General features: G+C 43.5%; 1 protein-coding gene across 2 annotated transcripts in view; it reads left to right on the top strand.

Annotated features, from left to right (window-relative positions):
* Positions 1-26,052, top strand: part of ZNF704 (zinc finger protein 704) — a 151,175-nt gene that overhangs the window by 111,237 nt on the left and 13,886 nt on the right. For both annotated transcript variants that reach the window (XM_034763181.1, XM_034763180.1), the window contains exons 3-7: positions 307-410; positions 6,341-6,573; positions 9,068-9,168; positions 10,162-10,423; positions 14,286-14,390. In XM_034763181.1, the coding sequence (XP_034619072.1) occupies positions 307-410; positions 6,341-6,573; positions 9,068-9,168; positions 10,162-10,423; positions 14,286-14,390 (805 nt within the window). The remainder of the gene's footprint in view (positions 1-306; positions 411-6,340; positions 6,574-9,067; positions 9,169-10,161; positions 10,424-14,285; positions 14,391-26,052) is intronic.

The following is a 26,052-nucleotide window of genomic DNA, read 5'->3' as shown; positions in this document are numbered from 1 at the left end:
CTGGACCTCAAACCCCTCATTCCCAGCCCCACCCCAGAGCCCTTACTCCCTCCCGCACCCCAACCCCCTGCCCCAACTCAGTGAAAGTGAGTGAGGATGGGGGAGAGCAAGCCACTGAGAGGGGGGAATGTAGTGAGCAGGGGGCAGGGTCTCAGGGAAGGGGTGGGGCCTTGGGGAAGGCGCGTGGCTAGGGTGTTCGGTTTTGTGCAATTAGAAAGTTGACAACCCTAGGACTAGACCTACCATTAAACTTCTGCAAGAGTCGTTTACTGAGATGTTTTCTGCCTTCCTTTGACTGTGTTTCAGAAAATCTTCAGAAGAACTGGACATGGATAAAGTGACAGCAGCTATGGTACTAACCAGTTTATCCACCAGCCCTTTGGTTCACAGCCCTCCTGTACGGCCCAATGGTAAACTTATAACATAATACTTTGGGGGATTGTAAGAAGTGGTAGTAATACATTATACTGAGTATCTGAAAGTTACTTTCCATTTTGTGGCAGGCACATAGCCCATCTGAATAAATATGGTAGGGATAAAGTATCCTTATCTGCCCCAGTAGTCATAATTCAACTGGAAAAGAAAAATAGCTGCCCAGTTGTCCTGTTGTACCCATTGTAATTATCCACTAGGGGAGCTAGAGGCAAGCTTGAGGACTAGTGAGGAGAGTGCAGGTAAGTAAGGAGGAGCAGAATCCACCTCTGGAGGGGACTGTGATTTACTCTGTGTTTATACTGTGCCTAGCACAGTTGGGCCTTGACCTAGTAGAGGTCTCTAGGTGCTACCAGAGAAAACCCCATACATGAGAATATGGCTTCCGAGTGGCAGTGGAGCTGCTCTAGCATCTATAGCCCTAGCTCACCCCCTGCATGGGAGGAAAGACCAGAGGAGGATCAGTACAGTGGTGGATCTTCTGACCGTCCTGAAATGTTAGTTCTCCAAATTATCAGATTATTTTATACATACACATGAAGTCAATATGGCAGTGATTCTCAGCCTTTTCCATACTGTCCCCACCCACCCACATCCTCCCCAGTCAGAATATAGCCAGGTCCTATTTCCCATTTAGCAATATGAGAAGGCAGGGTAATCTCCCTCCCCCCTGGAGACCTGATTACAACTTCAAGGCTGAAAAGATTGAAAAATCGGGGCCTTAGTTCCCATCCTGTGGATCTGTTTCTAGGATAATTTCTCTCAGACAACATGTAACCAAACTCATGAATCTCATAAGTAGGGCCCTACCAAATTCACGGTCCATTTTGGTCAATTTCATGGTCATAGGATTTTAAAAATAATAAATTTCACCATTTCAGATATTTAAATCTGAAATTTCATGTTGTTGTAACTGTATGGTCCTGACCCAAAAAGGAGTTGTGGGGGGGGGGGCACAAAGTTGTTATAGGGAGGGTTGCAGTACTGCTACCCTTATTTCTATGCTGGTGCTGGCGGTAGCGCTGCCTTCAGAGCTGGGTGGCTGGAGAGTGGCAGCTGTTGGCCGGGAGCCCAGCTCTGAAGGCAGAGCCGCCACCAGCAACAACACAGAAGCAAGGATGGCATGGTACGGTATTCCCACCCTTACTTCTGTGCTGCTGCCTTCAGAGCTGGGTCCTTGGTCAGCAGCCTTCACTCTCCGGCTGCCCATCTCTGAAGGCAGCAGCGCAGAAGTAAGGATGGCATAGTATGGTATTGCCACCCTTACTTCTGCGCTGCTGCCTGCAGAGCTGGATTTCTGGCCAACAGCTGCCGCTCTCCAGCCGCCCAACTCTGAAGGCAGCGCAGAACTAAGGGTGGCAATACCATGACTCCCCTAAAATACCCTTGTGACCCCCCCTCCCCCCCCCGAAAATCCCTTTTGGGTCAGGACCCCAATTTGAGAAACGCTGGTCACCACTGTGAAATCTGTATAGTATAGAATAAAAGCACACAAAAGACCAGATTTCATGGAGGGAGATCAGATTTCACAGCCAGTGACATGTTTTTAATGGCCATGAATTTGGTAGGGCCCTACCCATAAGACACTTGATTACATGAACACAACACAAATATAAAACAATTCATAAATCTGATAAGCAATTGGTATTTTCAACATCTGATAATGAAATTGATACGAAAATGTCATTGATAGTTTGAGAGGGCTTGTAAGGGTTTAAAAATCTATAATATTATGTGGCAGAGATCCTGATGCAGTGATGCACTTAGGGTGACCAGATCAGAGGTCCAAAATATCGGGACGGGACGGGGGGGCGGGGGGTGGAGCAAAAAAAAAGGGCGTTTAAAAGGGGCCAGGAGCATTAGCAGGCCCCAGCCCCACTCGCTGCCCTCCCCGCGGAGCCTCCCGCCCCCCGGCCCGCCACGGGCATATGCGGCACGCGGTGGATCTGGGCGGGGGCAGGAGCAAAAAAAAAGGGCGTTTAAAAGGGGCCAGGGGCATTAGCAGGCCCCAGCCCCACTCGCTGCCCTCCCCGCGGAGCCTTCCGCCCCCCGGCCCGCCACGGGCATATGCGGCACGCGGTGGATCTGGGCGGGGGCAGGAGCCGGGTGGGCGGCAGGGGCCGAATCCCTGCTGCTGCGAGGGAGCCCCGCGCCTCTCCCGCCCGCTCGCAGCTGCGGCTCCTTCCCGGCGGGACGCGCCTCCCGCCGCCCCGGCCACATGCGGCGCGCGTCCCCCACGCCTAATCTCCCTCCCGCCGGGAAGGAGCAGCTGATGCGTGCCGCATGTGGCCGGGGCAGGCCGGGGGGCAGGACAAAGAAGCAAAAATCGGGACATCTGGTCACCCTAGATGCACTTGTTGGAGGTCCATGGAGAGCTAGCCGGTCATGTGTGCTGGCTCTTCCTCCTCACTTCTAGCTGCTAACTATGTACTAAATACTCTCCTACTGTAAACAGTAGGGATATTAACTGATCATGAATCGGTGGAGGAGGTGGGAGTGAGCCACAAAACAATCTTTCTATTAAGATGGAGTCCACACTTTGAAAATGTTTGAGAAACCCTTGCTTTTGAAGCCAATTCTTCATCTTTCATAAAAATGTTAGTTTCCTTCACTCAGTATAACATGCCCACTGTCTGGGAATCTGTGTATCTAGGTACTTAGATAGTTCCCCCAACCCTAGCATCTGAATACCTTCCAACGTTTTAAAAACAGCAATAACAACAAGAGAGCATCAACGCATGCTCTCTAGTAGCTTTTGATTGATCAGCTCTCCCAGTTGATAAGTTCTACTAAATTGTTGTTAATATGTACAAGGTCATGGAAAATTGAGTTTGATATTCATTCTGATGCAGTTTTGGGTGCTCTATGATATTTCTACATATACCATTTGAATATTTGCTAAATAATGGAAAGATTAAATTTAAAGTTTTTATTCAAACATTTGCAAGAATGGTGGGCCAAATTCTGAAGTCCTTACTCAGGCAAAATTTATCACTGCTTGAATCAGAGTTTTGCCTGAGTGAGTCCTTAGAAAAGAGTGAGTAAGGATTTAATAATTTAAATCTGTTTTAGTATTACTGGACTATACTAACATTATTTTGATATCAGTAATGTAATTTAGTAGTGATTGATTGTACATGGGCATTTTTTTTTCCAAAATAGGAAGCAGCTAGCACTGTAAGGAAATTGTTACATTTTGCTTAGCAGATTAAAAACAATAGTTTTAGTGTTCGTATTTAGGTTAGATTCTGCTCTATGGTAGAGTTGCTCTAGATTTACCTCTGGGCAAACTAGATCAGAATATGGCCCTTTTCCCCACCAACCAGTAATATTGATTTTCATTTAGCCCCCTTTATACCACTCTGGCAATGTAAAGAGGCCTTAAAGTGGAAATAAATTACAATTATACCTATTTTAAGGCAACTTTACACTGCCAAATGTGTTAGTGTAATTGCAAATCAGGCCCGCTATGTTTGTTTTCTTCTTCTTGTCAACCTCATTCAGTCATTTTCTTTTGTATATTCCTTTTTTCAAAAATGTTCTTGATTAAATCTCCATCTCACTGAGGTAAAGGGAAGCTGTAAAACCAGAGAACACAAAGCACTGCCATAAATGTGTCAGAAAATTACATTTGAAAGCATGTTTCCTCCTTTGTTTTTCTGAACAAACAGCATTTTTAAATGGTGCTAAGTTCACAAGTTGATACCAGATGTGCTGCTTAGCTTTGTCATGGGATTGAAGTGCAAATCATTCAAAAAATAGAAAAAAGGAGAAACACACAAGAATTCTGAAGGGCTGTAACCACAAACTGAAACAGTTTTGCATAATGTTCTAATGTATTATTTTGTGCTTCGTCAGCAATGAGCTAATTATTTGTACATTTTCAAAAGGAATTGTGGCATTCACTAACTTGCCCGCATTTTGCACTCTGATCCCGATCCTGCAAACACTTACGCACATAAGTGAGTATAATTATACATGAGCATAATGTTTGCAGGATTGGGCCCAGTGTTGTGAGCAGTGGATATTTTTAATAATTGCTTATGCTTTAGGGCCTGATCCAAAGTCCATGGAAGACAGTGGAAAGATTTCTGTTGTCTTCAGTGGGTTTTGGATGAGGCTTTTGGTAACGAGTGAAGGAAATGATTCTTGTGCCTGTACTACCACTGAGAATGAGACTTGTGTGTTAAAAAGTGAGGAAGAGTTTGTGAGGGACAGAAAACTGCAGGTACTGTCAGATTTGGAAAAATTCCAGTCTCACATTTAATACTGAATTTTATTATTTACTTGCTAAGCACCAGCAGAGTGCTTGGCACTGTATTGGGGGGCAGGGGGAAGGTTCCTGCCCCAGGGCACATACATCTATATAAATAAATAAAGATCTGATACATAAACACACTGACACACCATGAGGTTTATGTTGGAGCAGTTTTGTTTGTTTGGTGTTTTAACAATAGGCTGATGACAGCCAGGGCTGGCTCCAGGGTTTAGGCCACCCCAAGCAGCAAAAAAAAAAAAAAAAAAGCCGCGATCGCGATCTGCGACGGCAAGTCAGAGGGAGGTCCTTCGCTCCGAGTGGGAGTGAGGGACTGTCCGCCGAATTGCCGCTGAATAGCTGGACGTGCTGCCGCCTGGAGCCGGCCCTGATGATAGCATTTTTACAGATATGGGTTAGTGTTTTGGGGCTGTGTATGCAGGGCCAGCTCCAGGCACCAGCTTGGCAAGCTGGTGCTTGGGGCGGCCACTCCGGAGAGGGGTGGCATGTCCAGCTATTCGGCGGCTATTCGGCGGACGGTCCCTCACTCCCGCTCGGAGTGAAGGACCTCCCACCGAAGTGCCACTGCAGATCGCGATCGCGGCTTTTTTTTTATTTTGGCTGCTTGGGGCAGCCAAAACCCTGGAGCCGGCCCTGTGTGTGTGCCTCTTTTTGGGGGAGGGGGTGTCTGAGATTACAAACTAAGGATTTAGGCATACTCAGAAGCTTAAGATTGGGGAATGTATATAGCGCATTTAGAGTTTCTGCCAGTCAAAGGGAGGGGATTTGATTTTTTTAATCTAAATTATTTTAGCTATCAATTTAGGTCCTATTCATGATTGTAGTGAAGCATATGCTTAAATCGCACTGAAGTCAGTATGTCCTAGGAATGCTCAAAATTAAGCATGTGCTTCAATGCTTTCCTGAATCAAGCACTCATCACCATTCTATCTGACTGCTCCAGATATAGTTATATTCCAGAATAGTTTTTTGTCTCCCCACTTCAGCTTTTTCTTTTCTAGAAAGGTGGTGTCAAGGCTGATTGACAAATTGATTTTGAGTGCAAAACATGGGGGCCCACAAGGATTTTAAAAATGAATACTGGCCACTCCAGGCTGGTATTAAACTCCCAAGGTCACAGCTTCTCTCTGGCCTTGGATGGGTAGATGCTGCCACCTCCCAAGTGCAAATCTCCCCCCCCCCCCCGCCTTTTAGAACCCAGGAAAGAACACTTGGGAATTCCTTCCTGTGGGGTACCCTCAAGCCCTTTCACCCCCCTTTCCGGGAAGAGCTGAGGGGAAAAAAAAAACCAAAGGAAATTAGCTGTTGCCACCAGTCAATTAAACAGCATATGCACAAACCTTTTAGGGACACAAAAATCCAATCCTGCCACCAAGAGGGACTCTATAGCTAACTGGCTGGCTGGGTGTACATAAAAGGGAGCTACCCTTCACCCCTTCATTTATCACAGGTGGGTTTTTTACTGAAACAAATTTTAGTAAGATCAGTCTGTTCTCTTTGCAAACTGAGTTCTTTGGCTTTTCTCGCCTAAGGTAAGGTAAACATGGTAAGTGAGTACCAGATAAAAGCAAACGGATCTTCTTAGCTTTAACTCATGACATTTGTTAACTCCTGTTGTTGCCGTTCTTACAGAATCCCTGAATGGATCTTGGAAAGAAGGAGGATTTGTGCCTTCTAGTACCAGCAGTAGTGGATACTGGAGTTGGAGTGCACCCAGTGATCAGTCCAATCCATCCACCCCATCTCCGCCTCTGTCTGCTGATAGCTTCAAACCCTTTCGAATGCCCTCTCAGCCAGATGATAGTATTGATGAAGCTGAAACCAGTAATCTCCTTTTTGATGAGCCCATCCCTAGGAAGAGAAAGGTTAGTCTCCTGTGCAGCTCACAGCGCTACACATCTGGGATCCTGTTCTGCTGGGGGTGGGGGGGACGACCACAAAAGATCACACAAACAACTCTGCAGGGAGTTTCAGCTGCTAGACAGATACTCTCCATAGCCCCATGTATGCGCTAGCCCATGAAGCATGTCCCCCCTAACACCACCCCTCTGGCTAATGCACATGCTGCCATTGGCACCAAGTGTTTGCTAGCAGATGTTGGGGACACACACAGCTCCTGCCCAGAGAAGCAGCAAGATGCTCCCTGCAGAGACCCCTGGCCACACAGGGGATTTCTGCCCTGCTTTGGCAAATACCTTTGGGACAGGCTGCAACAGGCAGCCTCTTCCTTTTTGCCATCACAGGGCAGGATTTGGCCCTGTATTTCTAGTTCGCTGAAAATGCTGTTAGCTTATCAGATGCCCTAATTAGGTGAAGCACTCAGAACAAACATATGGGGAGGGCGGGGAGACAAACTGAATCTGTATAATGTCATCAGGCCAAATTCATCCCTAGGGGAACTTCACTGAAATCAACCTCACTCCACGAAGGATCCGTGTGGCCACTCACAACTAAATAAATTAAACTAAATCAAATGCCTTAATTTGGTATGTAACTCCCCTTCCCCCATCACTATGCCAGCAAGCAAAGTGCCTCTCTTGAAGAAGAAAACAAAGAGATGGCATTAGTCCAAGCTTTCTTCACTCCTAACACAACAGGATAGATTTTACATAGCAAGATGAAAAAAAGCTGTGTGTGAGAAAGAGGAAAACAAGGTATTTATCCTTTCTTGGTGACTTCTTCTCTGGATCAGACTGAGAGCAATAATTGCCTCACCACTGGCAGGATGAAGTTTTAATGATGGTTTTTAAACCTGATCGGATTCATCTTTTTGCTACAGGAGTTGCTCATTTGCTGTCCCACAATCACTCTTGCCTTTGTTGAGACGTCTTTTGCGAGGTTGATATCAAATACTGTTCCCTGTTGCTAAATAAAAAAACAGTATGGAGAACACATTTGCTATGATAAATTAAAAGTTAGTTATTAAATAAATCCAGAAGTGACTCAGAGGTTGGGGGCTGGACAGAGAGAGAAGAAGAAATGCTGTAATGTTTTTACGACCCAGTTAAAGCTGTGCTGGTCATTGTTCTGATTGTTCAGCAATGATTAGGCAGATGGTTTTACAACTGCCATTCTTACTGTTTCATTATTCATATTTTACATACCTGTTGCAAACATTTTATACTTAATGGTCTGTTTTGGTGTTTTCAGTTTTTGGCCTGTACAACAAACATCAAATTTGTATAAGGAATGAATGATATTACATAGGGCTCACCTATAGCAAATTCACTTTCTCCTATGTTTTCATTCTGTCCCTGACTAGTAATTGTCTGATTGTGACTTTGCACTTCGGAGAAAAATATTTATGATCTAATTACTGGTTTGTTAGTGCTGTCAGTCCACAAAGTGTAAATGTGAAAATAGAGCAATTGATAACTTCACCAATTAGGAGTAACAGAATGCCTAATCAGTTAGTGTCAAATTACCTCTGCTTTGTGGAGTCACATCTTGGACAATGTCATGTACTCCACTTCCACCCCTCAAGAAAGTTGAATGTTTACATTTTGCCATAAATTCAACCCATTCCCCACCAAATCACTTGCATGTCTGAGTGGAAGGAGTTAAAAGCACTAAAGAATGATCAGGCAGTTGCTTGACTATCTTAATATTCTGAACTCACTAATTTGGAGAAGAGAAGGTGCATATAACAGTAAAACAGTTTCTATAGAAGTGGACTATTCCATGGCCAGGGAAAGCAATACATTCTTGAAAATTGGCAGGTTTCATAAGATCCAGTCTCATGCTGCCTGTTGCCTTTTTAACACTGGGGTGTGTGTGGGTGTAGATGTGGGTGTGTCTCTATTTATATCTAATTTTTTCCAGTGTTTTTATTTATCATTCTACAAAGTTAGTGGGAGGTGGCTCTTTGTTATACTTAACACTGTTTGTGGCCTTATTTTCCAAGATGCTGAGCACCTACCATTCCTATGGAAGTCATTGAAAGCTGTGGGTATTAAGCTCCTTTGAAAATCAGGCCACTTATCCTTCACGTGTTCAAGAGCCAGATTCTGCTTTTTCATCCAATATAGCTTGACTGAAGTCAGTGGGCTGCAAGATCTTTAATTAGGGGTAGAATCTGGCCCTAAGTTTTCTTGCAAAATGATCCAGGAAATGTTTCAGGGGGATCCCAATTTCTGCTGTAGTTACACCAAGTATAAATCCAGAGTAGCTCTGTTGAATTCAGCAGAATTACACCAGTCTACTCTGGATTTACACTGGTGTAACTGACAGCAGAACATGGTCCGGTTTAGGATAGAGTAACATATAGTGACGGTGTATATCTGTAATTTTTCCTACCTTTCATGTGAACATATGAATAATAGCATATTTTTTAAACCTGCTTTTCTTATAACTTGTCAGAACTCCATGAAGGTAATGTTCAAATGTTTATGGAAAAACTGTGGAAAGGTACTGAGCACAGCTGCAGGGATTCAGAAACACATCCGGACCATTCATCTTGGGTAAGAGGACAATCCTTCTTTGAAGAGATTTGGTACTGACCCATTTTCAGATTCTTCAATGCTCACACAAGCAGGGTCAGATGGAGGCATAGGCACCCTGGACCAACTTCTGGAGTCAAGTGATTACATCAGAATTTAAGCTGCCATTTAAAAAACAAACTAACAATCCCCTTTACCCCAGAAATGTGGCATGAGTGTAACCAACACAGTGGTTTCAAAAAGGAGTCGTTTTACCTACTTCTAAGTCCTAAACTCCTCACTTCCAATTTTTTGAAAACTCAGTCTGTACACTAAGAGTAAGTGAGGTAAATTTGGTGCAGTGACACAGTATATTCCATATGCAACAAAGGGATTTAATCATTTTAAGTTGAAATCTCAACAGAGCCTTTACTCCAGATGAATGACTGATGCCTCCACAATCCATTTTAGGGATTTCTAAGGCACCTCTCCTTCTAGAGTCAAAGTCCCATTCCAAGATAGAGGAAGTGGCTTTCTTTACTAGTGGAAATACTACTAATGAAACTGGTGACTGCCCACCTTTGCTATCACTTCTACTAGTACGACAAATACTCTGTATTTTCCATAGCCATACTTCATGTGAGGATCTCGAAGCACTTTACCAACATTAACTATTTACCACATGAGGCAAGTATCTCAATTTACTGATGGGTAAACTGAGGCACATAAGTTAAGTGATGGGTCCACAGTCAAAAAAATGAGTCAGTGGCAGGGTCAAGAATGCCACGCAGAAGACTGACTCCTAGTCCCCTGCTCTAAAGACTACACAAGACTTCTGCCAAGCCCTTCCCTGCAAATGAATAAAATATTTATATGATACACACATCACTCTTTATAAAAAGTAAGCACAGCTGAAGCTTAAATGTTCATATATTTAATTTATTTGCTATGTATCTGGGACTTGAAAAATTAACCTTGAAATTCAACAGTCTTGTCTTAGTATAGTAATATGTGTTTTGTCTTTTCTTGAATTAGACGTGTAGGAGAGTCTGACTACAGTGATGGAGAGGAAGATTTTTACTACACAGAGATCAGGCTCAACACAGACTCGGTAGCGGATGGCTTAAGCAGCCTTTCTCCAGTCTCTCCATCTCTAGGATCTCCTCCTCCTTTTCCCACCCAAGATGCAAACCGTCCTGAAACTTCATGTGCCAAAACTGAGACTAAATTGATGACGCCTCTGAGCCGCTCAGCTCCTACCAATCTCTACCTCGTACACACGGATCATGCTTACCAGGTAAAGTTAGTTACAGTGAACTAACCTAGTTAATAGAATTCAGTGATCACACACCTGCTTGAGTTTAACAACCAAAGCCCCTTTACATCAACTAGATAATGTTTTTTGTATAAGAGAGAGGCTGGGAGAGACTGATACTGCCTGGCCCATATTGGATTTTTCTTCATGACAAGTCCTAGTGGTTGCCAAAACATTTCTGATTTGTCTGTTGTGAGGTGGGCAGCTTTGCATACAAGTGGTTGAGCAGGAAAAATAAAAAGAAGGCTATAATATCCACCACTCTTACTGGTAATTCTTTACAAATGGCAGAAAAACCTAAGCAGATTCCAGATTCTATTAGAGAACTTTCCAACTTAATTCAAACAGCATGTAAAAATGTGCTAGAAATGAGCTTTTGAAAACTCTTGCTTTTAACATGCTTTGATCTCCTGGACACCATATAATTTCTAAGAAAAATATAGGCTTTGAAGTATTGGGGTCCATGGCCTGCTTATGGACATGAGAAATGAATTCTTACAATATATGAAAAAAATATTAAATTAGATGTGGTGTGTGCATTTTACACAAACTAAAAACCTTTGTTATGCATCTACAAGCACCAAAGCAATATAATATACTCAGTTGGATCTGATATCTAGTCTTTAGTGAGATCACCTCCAGCTGTATGTTAACTATAAGTAGGGCCCTACAAAATCCACGGTCCATTTTGGTCAATTTCACAGTCACGGGATTTTAAAAATAATAAATGTCATGATTCCAGCTATTTAAATCTGAAGTTTCACAGTATTGTAATTTTAAGAGTCCTTGACCCATAAAGGAGTTGTGGGGGGAGGGGTCGCAAGGTTATTGTAGGGGGGTTGCAGCACTGCTACCCTTATTTCTGCACTGCTGCTGCTGGTGGCGCTGCCTTCAGAGCTGGGCAGCTGGAGAGAGGTGGCTGCTGGCCGGGAGCCTACCTCTGAAAGCAGCGCTGCTGCCAGCAGCAGCGCAGAAGTAAGAGTGGCGTGGTATGGTATTGCCACCCATACTTTTGCGCTGCTACTAGCAGGGCACTGCCTTCACAGCTGGGTGCCCGGCTAACAGCCACCCCCTCCAGCCTCCCAGATTTGAAGGCACACAGAAGTAAGGGTGGCAATACTGTGACCCCCCTGCAACTCCCTTTTGGGTCAAGACCCTCAATTTGAGAAATGCTGGTCTCCCCTTTGAAATCTGTATAGTATCAGGTAAAAGCACACAAAAGACCAGATTTCATGGGAGGAGTCCGGATTTCACAGTGCATGATGCGTTTTTCATGGCCGTGAATTTGGTAGGGCCCTAGCTATAAGATAATTGGAGGTAGGCTTGGTCAGTGCTTTGGGTTTTCCTTGGAGGTCTCTCATTAAAGTATTTTGGGAAATAGCAGTGATGACACCCTTTATCTGAGTGAGCATTGAACCAATGCTCCAGCATGGTGCTAGTGGATACACCATCTTCCCTTCAAACAAGCTGTTAGCCAGTTGATGCTGCTAATCTTTCCAATTGTCTTTGGGTTTCAAACATTCCTGTTTTAAGGGAAATTATTGCAGAGATTGTGATAAAGCAATTCTGGTATCATTAGGAGTTACCAGATTTCCCTGATAACTTTCAGTCAGGCTTTCAGCATGGATATGTCACAGAGACACTCTGACCTCATTGGCTGATGGCCTCCTATCGCTAGGTAAGATTGTGTATCAGTGTTGATTCTCTTAGATCTGTCAGCAGATTCTGATAGCAGCTATTCACATACAGACCTTCGTTCCCTTAGACGTTGTTGTTCAGACAGTCCTGGTCCTTTCTCCTTTGAGAAATCCTAGAGGCTGACTTTAGACAGTGCTTATGTGTTCTGAGAACTATCTTGTGCAGAAGTCTGCAATATTCTAGTTTGTCATCTCTCCTGCTGAACATGACTGTGAGTCTAGTGAGGGGGACACTCAGATACGGTGAGTGGCTGCAAACAAACATATTTTAAATTGATATTGGCTGGTTGAAACAACTGAAGAACGGAAGGAAAGCTCACTTTTAAATGGTCTAAATGTAAAACAAGAACCTTGAGATGATAAAGGTTGATTCACAAGAGGCATAGAAAGCCAGTCCTAAAGACAGCTACTCATTCACCCTGTTAAGCAGAGAGGAACAAATTGTGAAATATTGACTGTATAAAATAAGAAAGGAGTTAAGATGATGTGTTGAAGGAAACCCCAATTCAACAGAGCACACTTTTTAGCCAGGTTCCAACAGCCCATAGAGGACGAGGCAGCTCAACAGAAAGATGCTCATCATAAATGTGATGAGCCCATTATAAAACCTAGATGGAAGGAAAATGAGTGAGGACAATAGTGTTTTTCAAAAACTTGATTTAGCTTTATTTTTTTAATAACTGTCCTTATGTGCTGAGAATGATTTCAGCCCACTGTTTTAAACAGGGAAAGCCGTTTTTCAGCACGTTTATCTTATAGTTGCAGAATAGCTACCTCATATTGTTGATCATTAACCATTTTGGTAGCTGAAATTTCTCTCCTTTCACTCTAGTAGTTTCAATCAGACAGTAACATTAGTTTAAAGTACTACATTTGGGTTTGCTCATTACTGGGCTTTTAATCATTCTAGTTAAAGTTTTTGTTTGAATTGACCAGATGCTGGTTTTTAGAACTTTATTTATATGGTGGGGAAGGGGGAACATACTTGCACATCTGGTAGTTGTGTTGAGGAATTAGACAGTTTTGGGAGGAAATTCTTAAAGAAATTGATTTTATGACAGAATTCCAGCTTCCTAAAGATCCCCAGACATGCTTATTTAATGCTCCAGTTGTAAACAGAATGGCAGAGTAATTTCCTTTTTTTGTTTTGTTTTGTTAGCAGCATGACTTTGTATTGCACATAAAAGTGTGACTTCTCCTGCTATGCAATTGTGGTATAGTAAAATATGGATTATCTTTGTAATTGCCCATGGGCTGCCTGTGAGCAGGGCTGGCCAAGCGGGACGCAATGCCTGCTCCCCTACCCAGCGGGGGCAGGGGGTCGGCAGGGGTTCCCAAGCAGCAGGCTGGTGCCCGAGGCCCCAGCTGCGGTTCCTTCCCCTCCAGCGATCCCGCGACACGCAATAACGCTCCGTGCGCCAGCCTGGGCAGGGCCCCGATCCTGCCCTGGGGCCGCGCAGGGAGAGGGGCCCTGCCGCCCGGGCTGCAGGTTAGTCTGTTGCACCTTCTATTTTTGTAAACTCTGGCAGAATGTATTTTCTGTGGAGGAAAAAAAAGAAATCTACGGGGCACATGAATCCCCCCCAGAGTATTGTAATGGAAAAGTTTTCACACCAAGTATATACAGGAGAAAAGTGCCAAAAAAGAGGATAAGTATTTAGAAATTTGGTTACAATTTTTTGTGTATTCAGTGGAGCAAGCCAGAATCTTTTTTGCCTGTTTCTTTGAATATTAATCTGGTCCTGAATAAGTGATGTACAATTAAGTATGTTAATGTTTTGTTGTAACTTTGCTTTAATTAAAAGTTTCAAAAGAAAAAAATTCTGAGTTCATACCTAGTATTGTTTGATATAAGACCTGAGCTTTTAAAGGTTTCTTATAGAAGCCATTTCTCAGGAGACCTATAGCCTTTTTTCTGCCCAATTAAATAATGATGGCGTATAAAGACCTTGTTCTTTCTTTGTTGCCCTATTCATGCTTATTCCCACAGAGAACAAGGATAGAATACTTGTCACAGCCACCATTGTGGAATTATTTTGAGCTGTTGAAAACCTGGTTGATTTGCAGTTTCAAAGAGCAAAAGATCTTGTTGCGATGCTTTGGAAGAGGAGCACTTGTTTTTATTGGAATATTTTCTTTTTAAACAGGCCACTCCTCCAGTGAACATTCCAGGGTCAACAAAGTTCACTCCCAATGGCCGTAGCTTTAGCGTCTCTTGGCAGTCACCTCCAGTTACCTTCACTGGCATTCCGGTAGGTGGAAGATGAACAAAGAAGGTACCTAACCAATGGAAAGTTTTAAAACTTACCAGTAATGCTCTTCTGATTGAAATTAAATGTGACAGAGATACAGAGAAACAAATACATTCCCACAAGTCCTGATTCTCCTCTTACACCAGCGGTTCTCAAACTATAGGTCGGGACCCCAAAGTGGGTCACGACCTCTTTTTAATGGGGTTGCCAGGGCTGGCATTAGATTTGCTGGGGGCCGAAGTCCAAACCCTATCGCCCAGGGCCAAAACCAAAGCCGAGCCCCATTGCCAGGGGCCAAAGCCAAGGGCTTCAGCGTGGGGTGGCAGGGCTCAGGTTACAGGCCCCTGCCTGGGACTGAAGCCCTTGGACTTTGGCTTTGGCCCCCTTGCCCAGGACAGTAGGCTCAGGCTTTGGTTTTAGCCCTCCCACCTGGGGCTGTGGCACTCTGGCGGGCTCAGGCTTTAGTTCCCCTCCTGGGATCAAGTAGTAACTTTTGGTGGCAGAAGGGGATCGTGGTACAATGAAGTTTGAAAACCCCAGTGTTATACTACATTGACTTACATTCAGTTACTCCGAATTTACAATATGTAAATAATTGGAGAATCAGGTCTGTAGTATATTTTTAAAACTATCTGATTACAAAAGAATTAACTGGGTAGCTGCAGCGTCTGTAAAATCTTCTACATTTGCCACTGCATGTGTCCGTGGTTTATATTTCTAAAGGATTAATTATAAAACTCGAGGAAATCAGCAATTTGATCATTCTCCTAGAAGGCATATTAGAAAGGTACTTATGTTTAAAGAATCTAGCAGAGGTGCTGATGTCCAATAGCTACTCCTGGGGGAATTCTGCGCCACTATATGTGAACAGAATTCATGTCCCCCGCAGATTTCTTTGCTTCCCTATAGAAAAATGACTTTCTGACAGGGAAGCTGCAAGAGCAGTCACAAACCACTCCCTAGCAGCACAGGTACAACGTTTCAGGCACCCACAGCAGCTCACAGAGAAGTAAATCACTGCAGGGCTGGGGACACCCCAGCCAGTAGCTCCTACCCTGAGCCAGGATCAGCTGCTAGTCCTGGCTGGGCTGCTGGCAGGAGAGGATAGGACTTCCTCTTCCCTTGCAAGGAGTGACTGGGGCTGTGTCAGATCCACCCCCAGAAACCTCCCCCTGCTGCAGGAAACTCAGCATCCTCACCTGCCCCCTGCCCTCATCACTCCTCAGCTGTGGGGAGGCTGTGTCACTCTATGGGGAGCTGCTGCTCCCCCATCCACCCAAGCCCTGTGCATCTGGACCTCCCATAGACAGACACCTCTGCCAAGCCTCACCCAGTACATTCAGAACCTAGCCTGCCCCACCCCACTGAACCTCAACCCCTGCTTTGACCCCGTCTCCAGACTCCCACCCCTCACTGAGCTCCCAGCACTCAAATCCCCACCCTCAGCCCCCAAATCCAGACCCCCACACCACTGATCGCCAACTAGCTGCACCCAGACCCCCTCATCAAACCCCACTCCTTCAGCACATACCCCCTGCTGAGACCCCCACACTCTGGAAGCCCATGCAGAATCCCATTGCCCCTGTACCTGGAACCCCCTCAACAAGCCTCTGTGCATCCAGATCACTCCACTGAGCTGCTGGCACCCATATTGTCCCGCACAGAATCCTCTCGCCGCATACCCGGATCCCTCCACACTTGGATCCTGTCTGGTTGAGCCTACCTGCCCTGCTCCTGGTGCAGAGGGGCAGGGCCCCAAGGTGTTTCTGGGGCAGGCCCCGGCCTTGTGCTGTATCAGCGTCTGGTGCAGCCTCACTGTGAGTCAGTGTCCTGGGGGTGGGAGGACTGCAGGGTGATCTCCCACCTTTGTGCAGCCAGTGGCAAGTGCTCCCCACTGCCATGTTGGAGCCTCTGCATTTATTTATTGACAAATAAAATTTGTAGAATTTTGCAGAATTTTAAAATATTGGGCGTATAATTTTTAGGGACAGAATGTCCTCAGGAGTAAATAGAGCAGAGCAAATCCTGTACAAATGAAAGAAAAGAATTGGCCTAATAAAACTGAATGATGTATTTTTAAGTCCTGATTCTAGCCTCAGATACATGCATGCATCTTCTGTTGATTTCACAAGAGAAAATTTTGCCTTTATTATTGAAAACATGCAGTTAGTATGTATTGAAATTATTTGTTAATGGTGGAGTATTGGATTTCAAGATCAATTTTGACAAGGATTATAAAATACCACCACAAGTCCCTGTGAGTAAGTTTATGAAAGTAAATGGAAATTTTGCCCGAGTAAGGACTGTTGAATCAGGCCTTTTGCTTAATTAAAGAAACTTTCCGCAATCCCATCCAAATAAAATAAAATGAAATAAGGGTCGAGAGAAACAACTAGATATACTAGGTGACAGGTACATAATTCAATGTGTGTCAAAAATTTAAATTAAAATCATTAATTTTAAGATGCAGAAAATCTGTTAGTGAATAAATAGAGTACAGCATATTCTCATTTTAATTTTTATTTAAAAATGTTAAGCAGGCTTCTGATCTGCTGGCAATCATTTTTATGGTGGATATCAAAGCATTTCATTTCAGATTACACAATCAAAATTTTCACAGTTTATCACATAATGCACACTAGTCATCCAGAGAGCCACATAGGGTTTTTTTCCCCTGACAATGTATAATAGACATGGTGATAACAGATATGGCCTCCCTGTCCTTCCTTCACCAAGTGAATCACAAAAGCCTCTTACTCTCAACCTTTGGTAAGTCTTGGAGATTTTCTGCAGAGGCTGTGGTCTCCTGTAGAGCTGATAAAAATGAAAGTGGTTGAATCAATTACACTGCACTTTGCCAATGAATATTTATTAAATTCCATCAAGGAACAACTAACAGTGAAAGCCATCATGCTGGCAGCAATTTGAACAAGAGTGCCGCGACAGAGCATGCCATGCGTAAAGTACTCTCAGAATTCGATTGCACAACAATACAGTTGATAGAGTAATTATTAAACTAGCTCCTTTTGTGGAGTAGCAGAAATTGGCGCCAGTAGTATTGGGAATCCAAGAATGCAATTAGCGACATTGTAAATCAGACACTAAAAGGGACGGGATTAGACATGTAGGTATTTAGTTGACTTCAAGCAATAACATTGATCTTGCAGCTATAGAGAGAGAGAGTGTTCCCAGCAGAATTTAAGAAACAACAAATAATTTTCTGGGAAATTATAAGATGCTTGTGATTTACAGTATAATTTAAAACAATTTCATGTGAAGACCTAGAGTAACAGTATTGATAGCACAATTATAGGCCATTCAGGGGCCCATATAGGCTATTTTTATCCTTCTTTCTCCTGACACCCTTGCAGATGCTGCTCAGTGCAAAAATAAATAAATAAACCACACATCACCACTACAAGGACACATTTCTCTGTTTTATAATTGTTAATAGGCATTAAACATCTGATTAGGTGAAATGGACACTAATATTTTAAAGATGCACGTGAAGGCTGTTTTCTTCCTCTTTTTCCATCTGAGAGAGACAAAAGGTACTGCCATTGAAAAAGGGCACTCCAAGCAGTGTGAAAAATAGCCCATCATTCTTTGGCTTAGTGCTAATAATTATTACCGTTTAGCAGATAGTGCAGTTCACATCCTCAGAGAACTTTGCACACATTGCTGTGGCCAGGCCCTCACTAATGAATATTAGAGAGTTCAGCCCAGCTCCTCAAAGCACCTGTCTGGCTCTTTAGGCTCTTAAGTCCACCATTTAGGCACCACTGACATTCTCAAAGGTGCTGCTGAGGTGACCACGGGTCAGCATATGCAAAGTCGACTGAACCCTAATGCTGTCCCATAGTTAGTGTGCATCTCTGACCCTACCTCATGCTGAAGCTCCAGAGATGGGATTCTCAAATTAGTCATGGGGATCTCTGTCTCACCAGTCCTGTAGACAAGCTCTGAGCACACCAAGACCTGATACCTGTCAGATCCTGCTGGAGACAGGCCAGCGATAGGTGGTGGGGTAGAACAGTGCCCACCCAGGAGATGCACTGGACCACAGGGAAATGTAGGATGAACATGGAAGGGGTATCGCATGTGAGCGAGAGAGAGAGAGGGAGATGGTTTCAGTTGCTAGGACATGGGTTGCTTAAGTGTCTGAGCTGGCTTAGGTGCCTAGCTCTAGGAGAGGATTCATAGCTGAGGAATGCTCCTACATCTGCCTCATCAGCCAGGCACACGAGGTCAGCCACTGCAGTGCCTAAGATGCTGTCTTCACTCCTGGCTAGCTTAGGCAGCTCTGTGACTTCTGAAAGTCATTTCTAGGTGTGACAGGAGCCCTGGAGTGCAGCCTGGGATCATGGGACTGCTGTGCCCCCTTAACTCTCCAGCTTGGGCTGTCTCTCACAATGCTTTGCTAGTGACAAGCAGCAAACCACTCCAGTTGTTATCACTCAGCACAACAGCAGGTGGAGCCCTACACCCAGCTAGATTGCATGAATGCTCCCAGAGCCACTCATGAATCACACAGAGAAAGGCACTAGCCAGATTCTCCCTCCCTCCCCCGCCCCCAGTTCCCACCACTGTACCTCAGGAATATGCTGTCTTGCACTGCTCAAGATGAGCAGTGAAAATTTATTAATTGGTTCACCACTTCATCAATGGAAAGTGGATATACACCAGTCTTTGTAAACTTGAGCAAACACCCTTACCAAGCACTTCAGGCAAATTCACTGGTAAAGATAAAATCTATCTTTTGTAGTCAATAAATTTAAGTGATGGACAAAAAGTCAGAGTTACCAAAATAAAATAAAATATAAGCACGCAATCTAAACTCTCAATCCTATTAGACTGGACTGTGACTAGACTAAGCAGTTTTCTCACCCCACTGGATATTGCAGTTCACGGTACACAGGGTTCACCCTTGAAACCTGAGCCAGTCTTCAGTCTTCTCAGTGTCCTTGTTGCTTGCAGCTTAGATGGTGGAAGGAGAAAGGCCAAGCAGTGGGCCCCTGTATTCTGTTTTATACCCTTAGTCCATCTGCTTGGAGAACACAAGTCCAGGCATGGCTGGTGGGCATTGCTCAGTCACCAGGCAAGGTTGAGCAATTCCCCTGGTGTATCCTTACACAGGTGAGTGATTGAATTGTAACCCCCTTGCTGGAAAATGACTGTTGATGGTTGTTTGATACTCGCCTGGGCATTGCTTACTTTCCTTGCTGTTGTCTCTGGGCAGCTAATATCTGTCCAATTTGCAACTTACAGCATGTTTTACTGACAACCATACAACACAATCTCATAACTTCATATGCACTGATGGTATACATATTTAGATAGAACAGTGACTTTCAGCAGATCATAACCTTTCCCGATATCTTTCATGGCATGCTTTATATGCAAGATCACAATTATATATAAATGAGGAATATGGGGGTTACAAGTTACCCCCAAGGTATAGAATGGCACACGAGGTTGCCAGGCACCCCATATAAGGCATGGGAGAGTTAGGCACCTAACTCAGGGCTGAGAATTCCATTGGGCAGCAGGCTGCTTCAGGGTTAGATACTCCCATGCTGAGCAGAGCAACAACTATGTATGTTTAGGATCTGGGCCTTCGTCCCTACTTACCATCACAACACCCTGCATTCTGCCTAATCCTCTTCTTAAAAGTAGGGTGGGAGTGTGATGGGTTCCCCTAGGGGTGCCACTTGGAACTGGGGTACCACTGAGCCTGCCTGACCCACCAGCCTGGGCTCCCTTTCACCCTGTGGTGCTGTGATAAGTTGCCAAGCTCTCCAAGTTTGCTCTGTCACCAGCCTACACACAGATAGAGACACACACCCCCCCGCAGCCTCACACACATGCTGAGATCAGCTCTGCATGGGAAGGCTCAGCTAAGGCACCTCCCAGTTGTGAAGGCACGCACCAGCTTGTGCTGCATAGGGAACTGTACAGCGTAAGCTCATAAAATTAGCTCCCTCCCTCAATGTGGAGAGAGATATGCAACAGCTTTCTGCTCCAAGTTGTAATTTTCACACACTGGTTTGAGACAAAACAAAAACAAGTTTATTAACCACAAAAGAGAGATTTTAAGTGATAGCAAACAGATCAAAGCAGATTACCTTAATAAACAATACCGCAAATGGAGCTTAACACACTAGATAGGTAGGATATGAATTAGCAAATTCTCACCCTGAGTGATAAACAGGCTGGCAGATTCTTAAGCCACAAGTTGCCTTGGTTTTCATACACAGGCTAAAAATCCCTCTAGCCTGGGACCATCACTTCCCCCAGTTTAGTCCTTGCCCTCAGATGTTTCCAGGTGTGTTGTTGTAGGGAGATTGAGGTCCCATCATGATGTCATTGTCCCCTTTTTATATCTTCTTCCCACTTGCTGGAAAGCTTTTTTGCTGTGAACTGAGTCAAATAGTTCCCATTGTGTAGTGCTATTTCTGAGAGGTTTCTATTCAATTCCTGGGGTAATCCCTGTGGTTGTGTGCATTTCCTCAATAAGCCATTAACGTTGTTTGGCCTTTTTACAGTTGTCCTGAAAAGCTGCTTGTGGGTGTTTTCAACCTCACAACATGTTTCAGTAACACATACATAGCCAAACTTCATAACTTTACATACAATGATAGCACATACAATCCAATGAGATATTACTGTCTAGCAGATCAAGACTTTTAGAATGCTACCTCACAAGGCATACTTTGTACAAAACATATCCTAATTACATGACAGTGGTGAATATTGGGGTGCCAGGATGTCACAGGGACATCTAACAGAGAACTGATCAATGTAAGTGATGAGGCCCTCCTGTGTCAGTGATGAGGCCCTCCTGTGTCAGTTCTACATACTCTGTGGCCTTAATCCTTGAGCTTGGTCTGAGCGGAGTCTATACATTGGCACAAGTAAGGTCAACTGATACGTATGATTCTCCATGTGGAACAGAAATAAATAAGTCTCACACCGATGGTGTACCTGTTCCCATACTCAAAAGGGGCATATGCATAATAAAAAGAGGCAAGGTATGGGCATGTGTAAGGAGATCAACTGTCATGCAGATAATCCAGTGCGCAGGGATGACATTGGAGTTTGCAGATTGGTACCAGAGGGCCTAATTTGATGGCCATGCAGCAGCAGGAGTCTTATTAATGCAGGATTGGGTTCCCCATGCACTCAAGTGTGCTGTCCAGCTGTTTAAAGTAGCTTATGAGTGTGAATGCCAACCTCAGGGCAGACTGTTACAAACTAGGGACAAACCCCTAACTTGCTGTGTTCTACAATTAGTAGGGCTGTCAAGCGATTAAAAAATTAATTGTGATTAATCGCACTGTTAAACAATAATAGAATACGCTTTATTTTGAATGTTTTCTAAATTTTCAAATATATTGATTTCAATTACAACACCGAATACAAAGTGTACCATGCTCACGTCATATTTTTATTACAAATATTTGCACTGTAAAAAACAAAAGAAATTGTATTTTTCATTTCACCTCATACAAGTACTGTAATGGAATCTCTTTATCATGGAATTGAACTTACAAATGTAGAATTATGTACAAAAAATAACTGCATTCAAAAACAAAACAAGGTAAAACTGTAGAGCCTACAAGTCCACTCAGTCCTATTTCTTGTTCAGCCAATCGCTCAGACAAACAAGTTTGTTTACATTTGCAGGAGATAATACTGCCCGCTTCTTGTTTACAATGTCACCTGAAAATGAGAACAGGGGTTCGCATGGCACTGTTGTAGCTGGCATTGCAAGATATTTACGTGCCAGATGTGCTAAAGATTCATATGTCCCTTCATGCTTCAACCACCTTTCCAGAAGACACGCATCCATACTGATGATGGGTTCTGCTTGATAACGATCCAAAGCAGTGCAGACCAATGCATGTTCACTTTCATCATGTGAGTCAGATGCCACCAGCAGAAGGTTGATTTTCATTTTTGGTGGTTTGGGTTCTGTAGTTTCCGCATCAGAGCTGTTGCTTTTTTAAGACTTCTGAAAGCATGCTCCACACCTCGTCTCTCTCAGATTGTTTCAGATTCTTAACCTTTGGGTTGACTGCTGTAGTTATCTTTAGAAATCTCTCATTTGTAGCTTCTTTGCATTTTGTCAAATCTGCAATGGAAGTGTCCTTAAAATGAACAATATGTGCTGTGTCATCATCCAAGACTGCTATAACATGAAATATAAGGCAGAATGCAGGTAAAACAGAGCAGGAGACACACAATTCTCACCCAAGGAGTTCAGTGACAAATTTAATTAGTGCAATATTTTTTTAACGAGTGTCATCAGCATGGAAGCATGTTCTCTGTAATGGTGGCCGAAGCATGAAGGGGCCTATGAATGTTTAGCATATCTGGCATGTAAATACCTTGCACTGCCAGTTACAAAAGTGCCATGTGAATGCCTGTTCTCACTTTCAGGTGACATTGTAAATAAGAAGTGGCAGCATTATCTCCCAGAAATGTAAAGAAACTTGTTTGTCTTAGCAGTTGGCTGAACAAGAAGTAGGACTGAATGGACTTGTAGTCTCTAAAGTTTTATATTGTTTTGTTTTTGAGTGCAGTTATGTAACAAAAAAAATATTACATTTGTAAGTTGTACTTTCACAACAAAGAGATTGCACTACAGTACTTGTATGAGGTGAATTGAAAAATACTATTTCATTTATCATTTTTACAGTGCAAATATTTGTAATAAAAATAATATAAAGTGAGTACTGTACACTTTGTATTCTGTGTTGTAATTGAAATCAATATATTTGAAAATGTAGAAAAAATCCAAAAATATTTAATAAATTTCAATTGATATTCTATTGTTTAACAGTACGATTAAAACTGATTAATCGCGATCAATTTTTTTAATCACAATCAATTTTTTTGAGTTAATCGCATGAGTTAACGGCGATTAATCAACAGCCCTAATAATTAGATTTCACCAACCAAGTAACAAGTGTGAATTCCTAAAGCATGATAACAGCCTTACCATGGAGTCACAGACAGTCCCCTTGGGCACTCCTGTATATCTTGCCACTTAGCCAAGCCTGCCTTTGTGAAAGATTGCCACTTACACCAAAAATCACAACAATATTCAGGTTACTCCCAGTCCCAAAGGACGAGTCACCCTAGGTCAATTGTACTTCAGATCTCAAACCAAAGACCACGCTCATAGCCAACCCTATAATATGAACTAAAGATTTATTAAGTAAGAAAAATAAATGAGTTACTTACAAGGTTAAAACCAGTAAACAGACACACAAATGAGATAGTTTCCAAAAGGTAATAGTAGCTGCTATAATATGCAAGTTCTAGAGTTTCTTTAGGGCTAACCTAAGCCAAGCAGCTTGGGGATCCCTGGCTAATATATTGGCCTCTGAATTCCAAGTAGCATAGTGACCACAATTCTTCCTTGACAGGGCTTTTTATGCCCTTCCCCCAGTGTTCAAGCTGTGATAGGATGAGGGCTTGTGCACACACCCTCTTCATGGGTATTGGGGAAAAGCAGTTTACAAAGTTTGTGGCCACTGATGTTCCACAGTGGCTTGTCTGGTGTCGAAAGGCCTGCTTTTGTTGGGGAGAAGATGACACCTTTTGTGATAAACTAGCATTTCACACTTGGTAATACTTCTCTACTGCCTGTGGGGTTTCACAGTTTTAGCAAACACTTTTATAGTTACAGAGCAAACACTTAAACTTTACCTTATAACATGAGATACAGATATTGTAAGTGAGATTAATACTTGCAGCATCCTACAAGCATTTCATAAAATCTAAAATACATTATTATAATGCTAATATCTATTTTAACAATACTAACACACCGGCAAGCCAGACTGGTTTCCAGTTGCATGTTTGTCAGTGTTCAGTGAGACCTGGGGCGTTGGCAGAAGCTGGCCACCTGGTCTGCCAGCATCACATGTGCATCTCTGCCGTGGGCCAAGAACATAAATCATGGCAGCCATTAAAAGACTCAGAAGGGTGGAACCAGAGAAGATCTGTGAGTATGGGATTTCAGAGTCAGATTCAGCTCCTGATTCTACTGGGAATTGTACTTAGAGATCTTCACTCTGATTTTCTGTAAGTCCCCTGCTCCGAATACTCATGGGAGGGGGGCATCCCCCACAGGAGAGGAACCAGTTCTGATGCCTCCCTCCTTACAGCTGCCAGCATAGTGGGCATTTTGGGGAAGTGGCTGGAACACACAGTGCTCTGGCAATCCCCAACTAGAGGATCATAGACAGCTGGTGGTGTTTAGCATCACTGCCAAACCGCATCGAGGCTGGGACAGAGAAGCAGGGGGCTATAATCATCTCCCTGACAGCTGCATCATGGCTGCACCCAGCATAAGCTGGGCACAGCAGAATATCTGGCCTTCAGTGTATGCTACAATTCAATGGAAGCATACTAGAACATTTCAGCATGGTGCCAACAATTTCCCAAACCACTGCACAAAAATAGACTACAGACTTCAGCTGAGGGCTTGTCCACACAAGTTAAACAGTGTTTTTGTAACCAATCAATCTCCTCTGATCCATTTATCACACCACACTTGGGGAAAGCAGTTGTTCAGTAAGATTCACACCCCCCGCCCATATTCAACCATTTGTCAACCGAGATTGTGTATCTATACCTTCCAGCCTGCCTGTGTGTATCAGATCATTCTGGTAAAGTCTGAGCCACTACCTTTAGTACCTTAACAGGACATGCAAACAAACCATCACCAGCAGGACATGGGCAATGCACTCTGGGATGTCCTGTCACACAGCAAGCTGGGAGGAAGATGGACTGACCAAGCTAGGTGTTCAAGCACAGTTAAGGAATCCCATCCACATGGCACAACAACAGTTTAACAAATGGGTTACAGAATGGCAGCCATGTGCCAGCTTAGGACGCCACAAAGGACAAACGTGGTTAGCAGAGGCACAGTTTCCAATCAAGTATTTACCATATGGCATGTGACCACGTGCAGTGTTTAGAATCAGCCACACCACTAACTGGTTGGAACCATTCCTGATTTACACCAGTGTAACTGAGATCAGAATCTTGCCAGAAGTAATTTGATTAAATGATGAATCGTTATATTACTGTAAACCAGAGTTTTCCTTCACTAGACTGTTCTCTGCTGTGCCTGCAGTTAGATAAGAGCTTTCTGCTCAACAAATTCTCTATGTGTTTATAGCAATGGCATTGCTAGAAAGCAGTTAGCCAGGCGGAAACAAAGAATATGCAGTTTCCTTGTCCTGGTCAAGTCCATGCTAATTCTTCAAAATGAATGGTATGAGAGTTTAAAAAGGCAGTGGTGAAAAAGTGATAGTTTACAAAGGACTGTTACTTGCATGATCTTCAACAATTTGTTGGAATCTAAACTCAAGGGCACAGCAATCTCCATTTTCAGAAACATCTTAAGAAAAACACATTTCTCTGTGTACACCAAAATGAGCATTCAGGGATATCGCAAACATTTAACAACTCCTCCTAGGGTTCTTGTAGATAGTTTTTGTGTTGATCTCCTCCACACAGGAGCGGAATCACCTCCTGAGAGGTCAGAGTTCACAGGAAAGGTTTAGGGCTACCAAAATCGGTATTGAGTTGATTTGAGTTGTCCATGGCCAGGCCCTTGTAGTAAGCTTACTCAAAAGGGGGT

Source organism: Trachemys scripta, chromosome 2 (assembly GCF_013100865.1).
Source record: "Trachemys scripta elegans isolate TJP31775 chromosome 2, CAS_Tse_1.0, whole genome shotgun sequence".
NCBI classification, from domain to species: domain Eukaryota; kingdom Metazoa; phylum Chordata; order Testudines; family Emydidae; genus Trachemys; species Trachemys scripta.
Note: the sequence above shows the minus strand (reverse complement) of the source record. Positions and strands in the feature narration are given on the sequence as shown.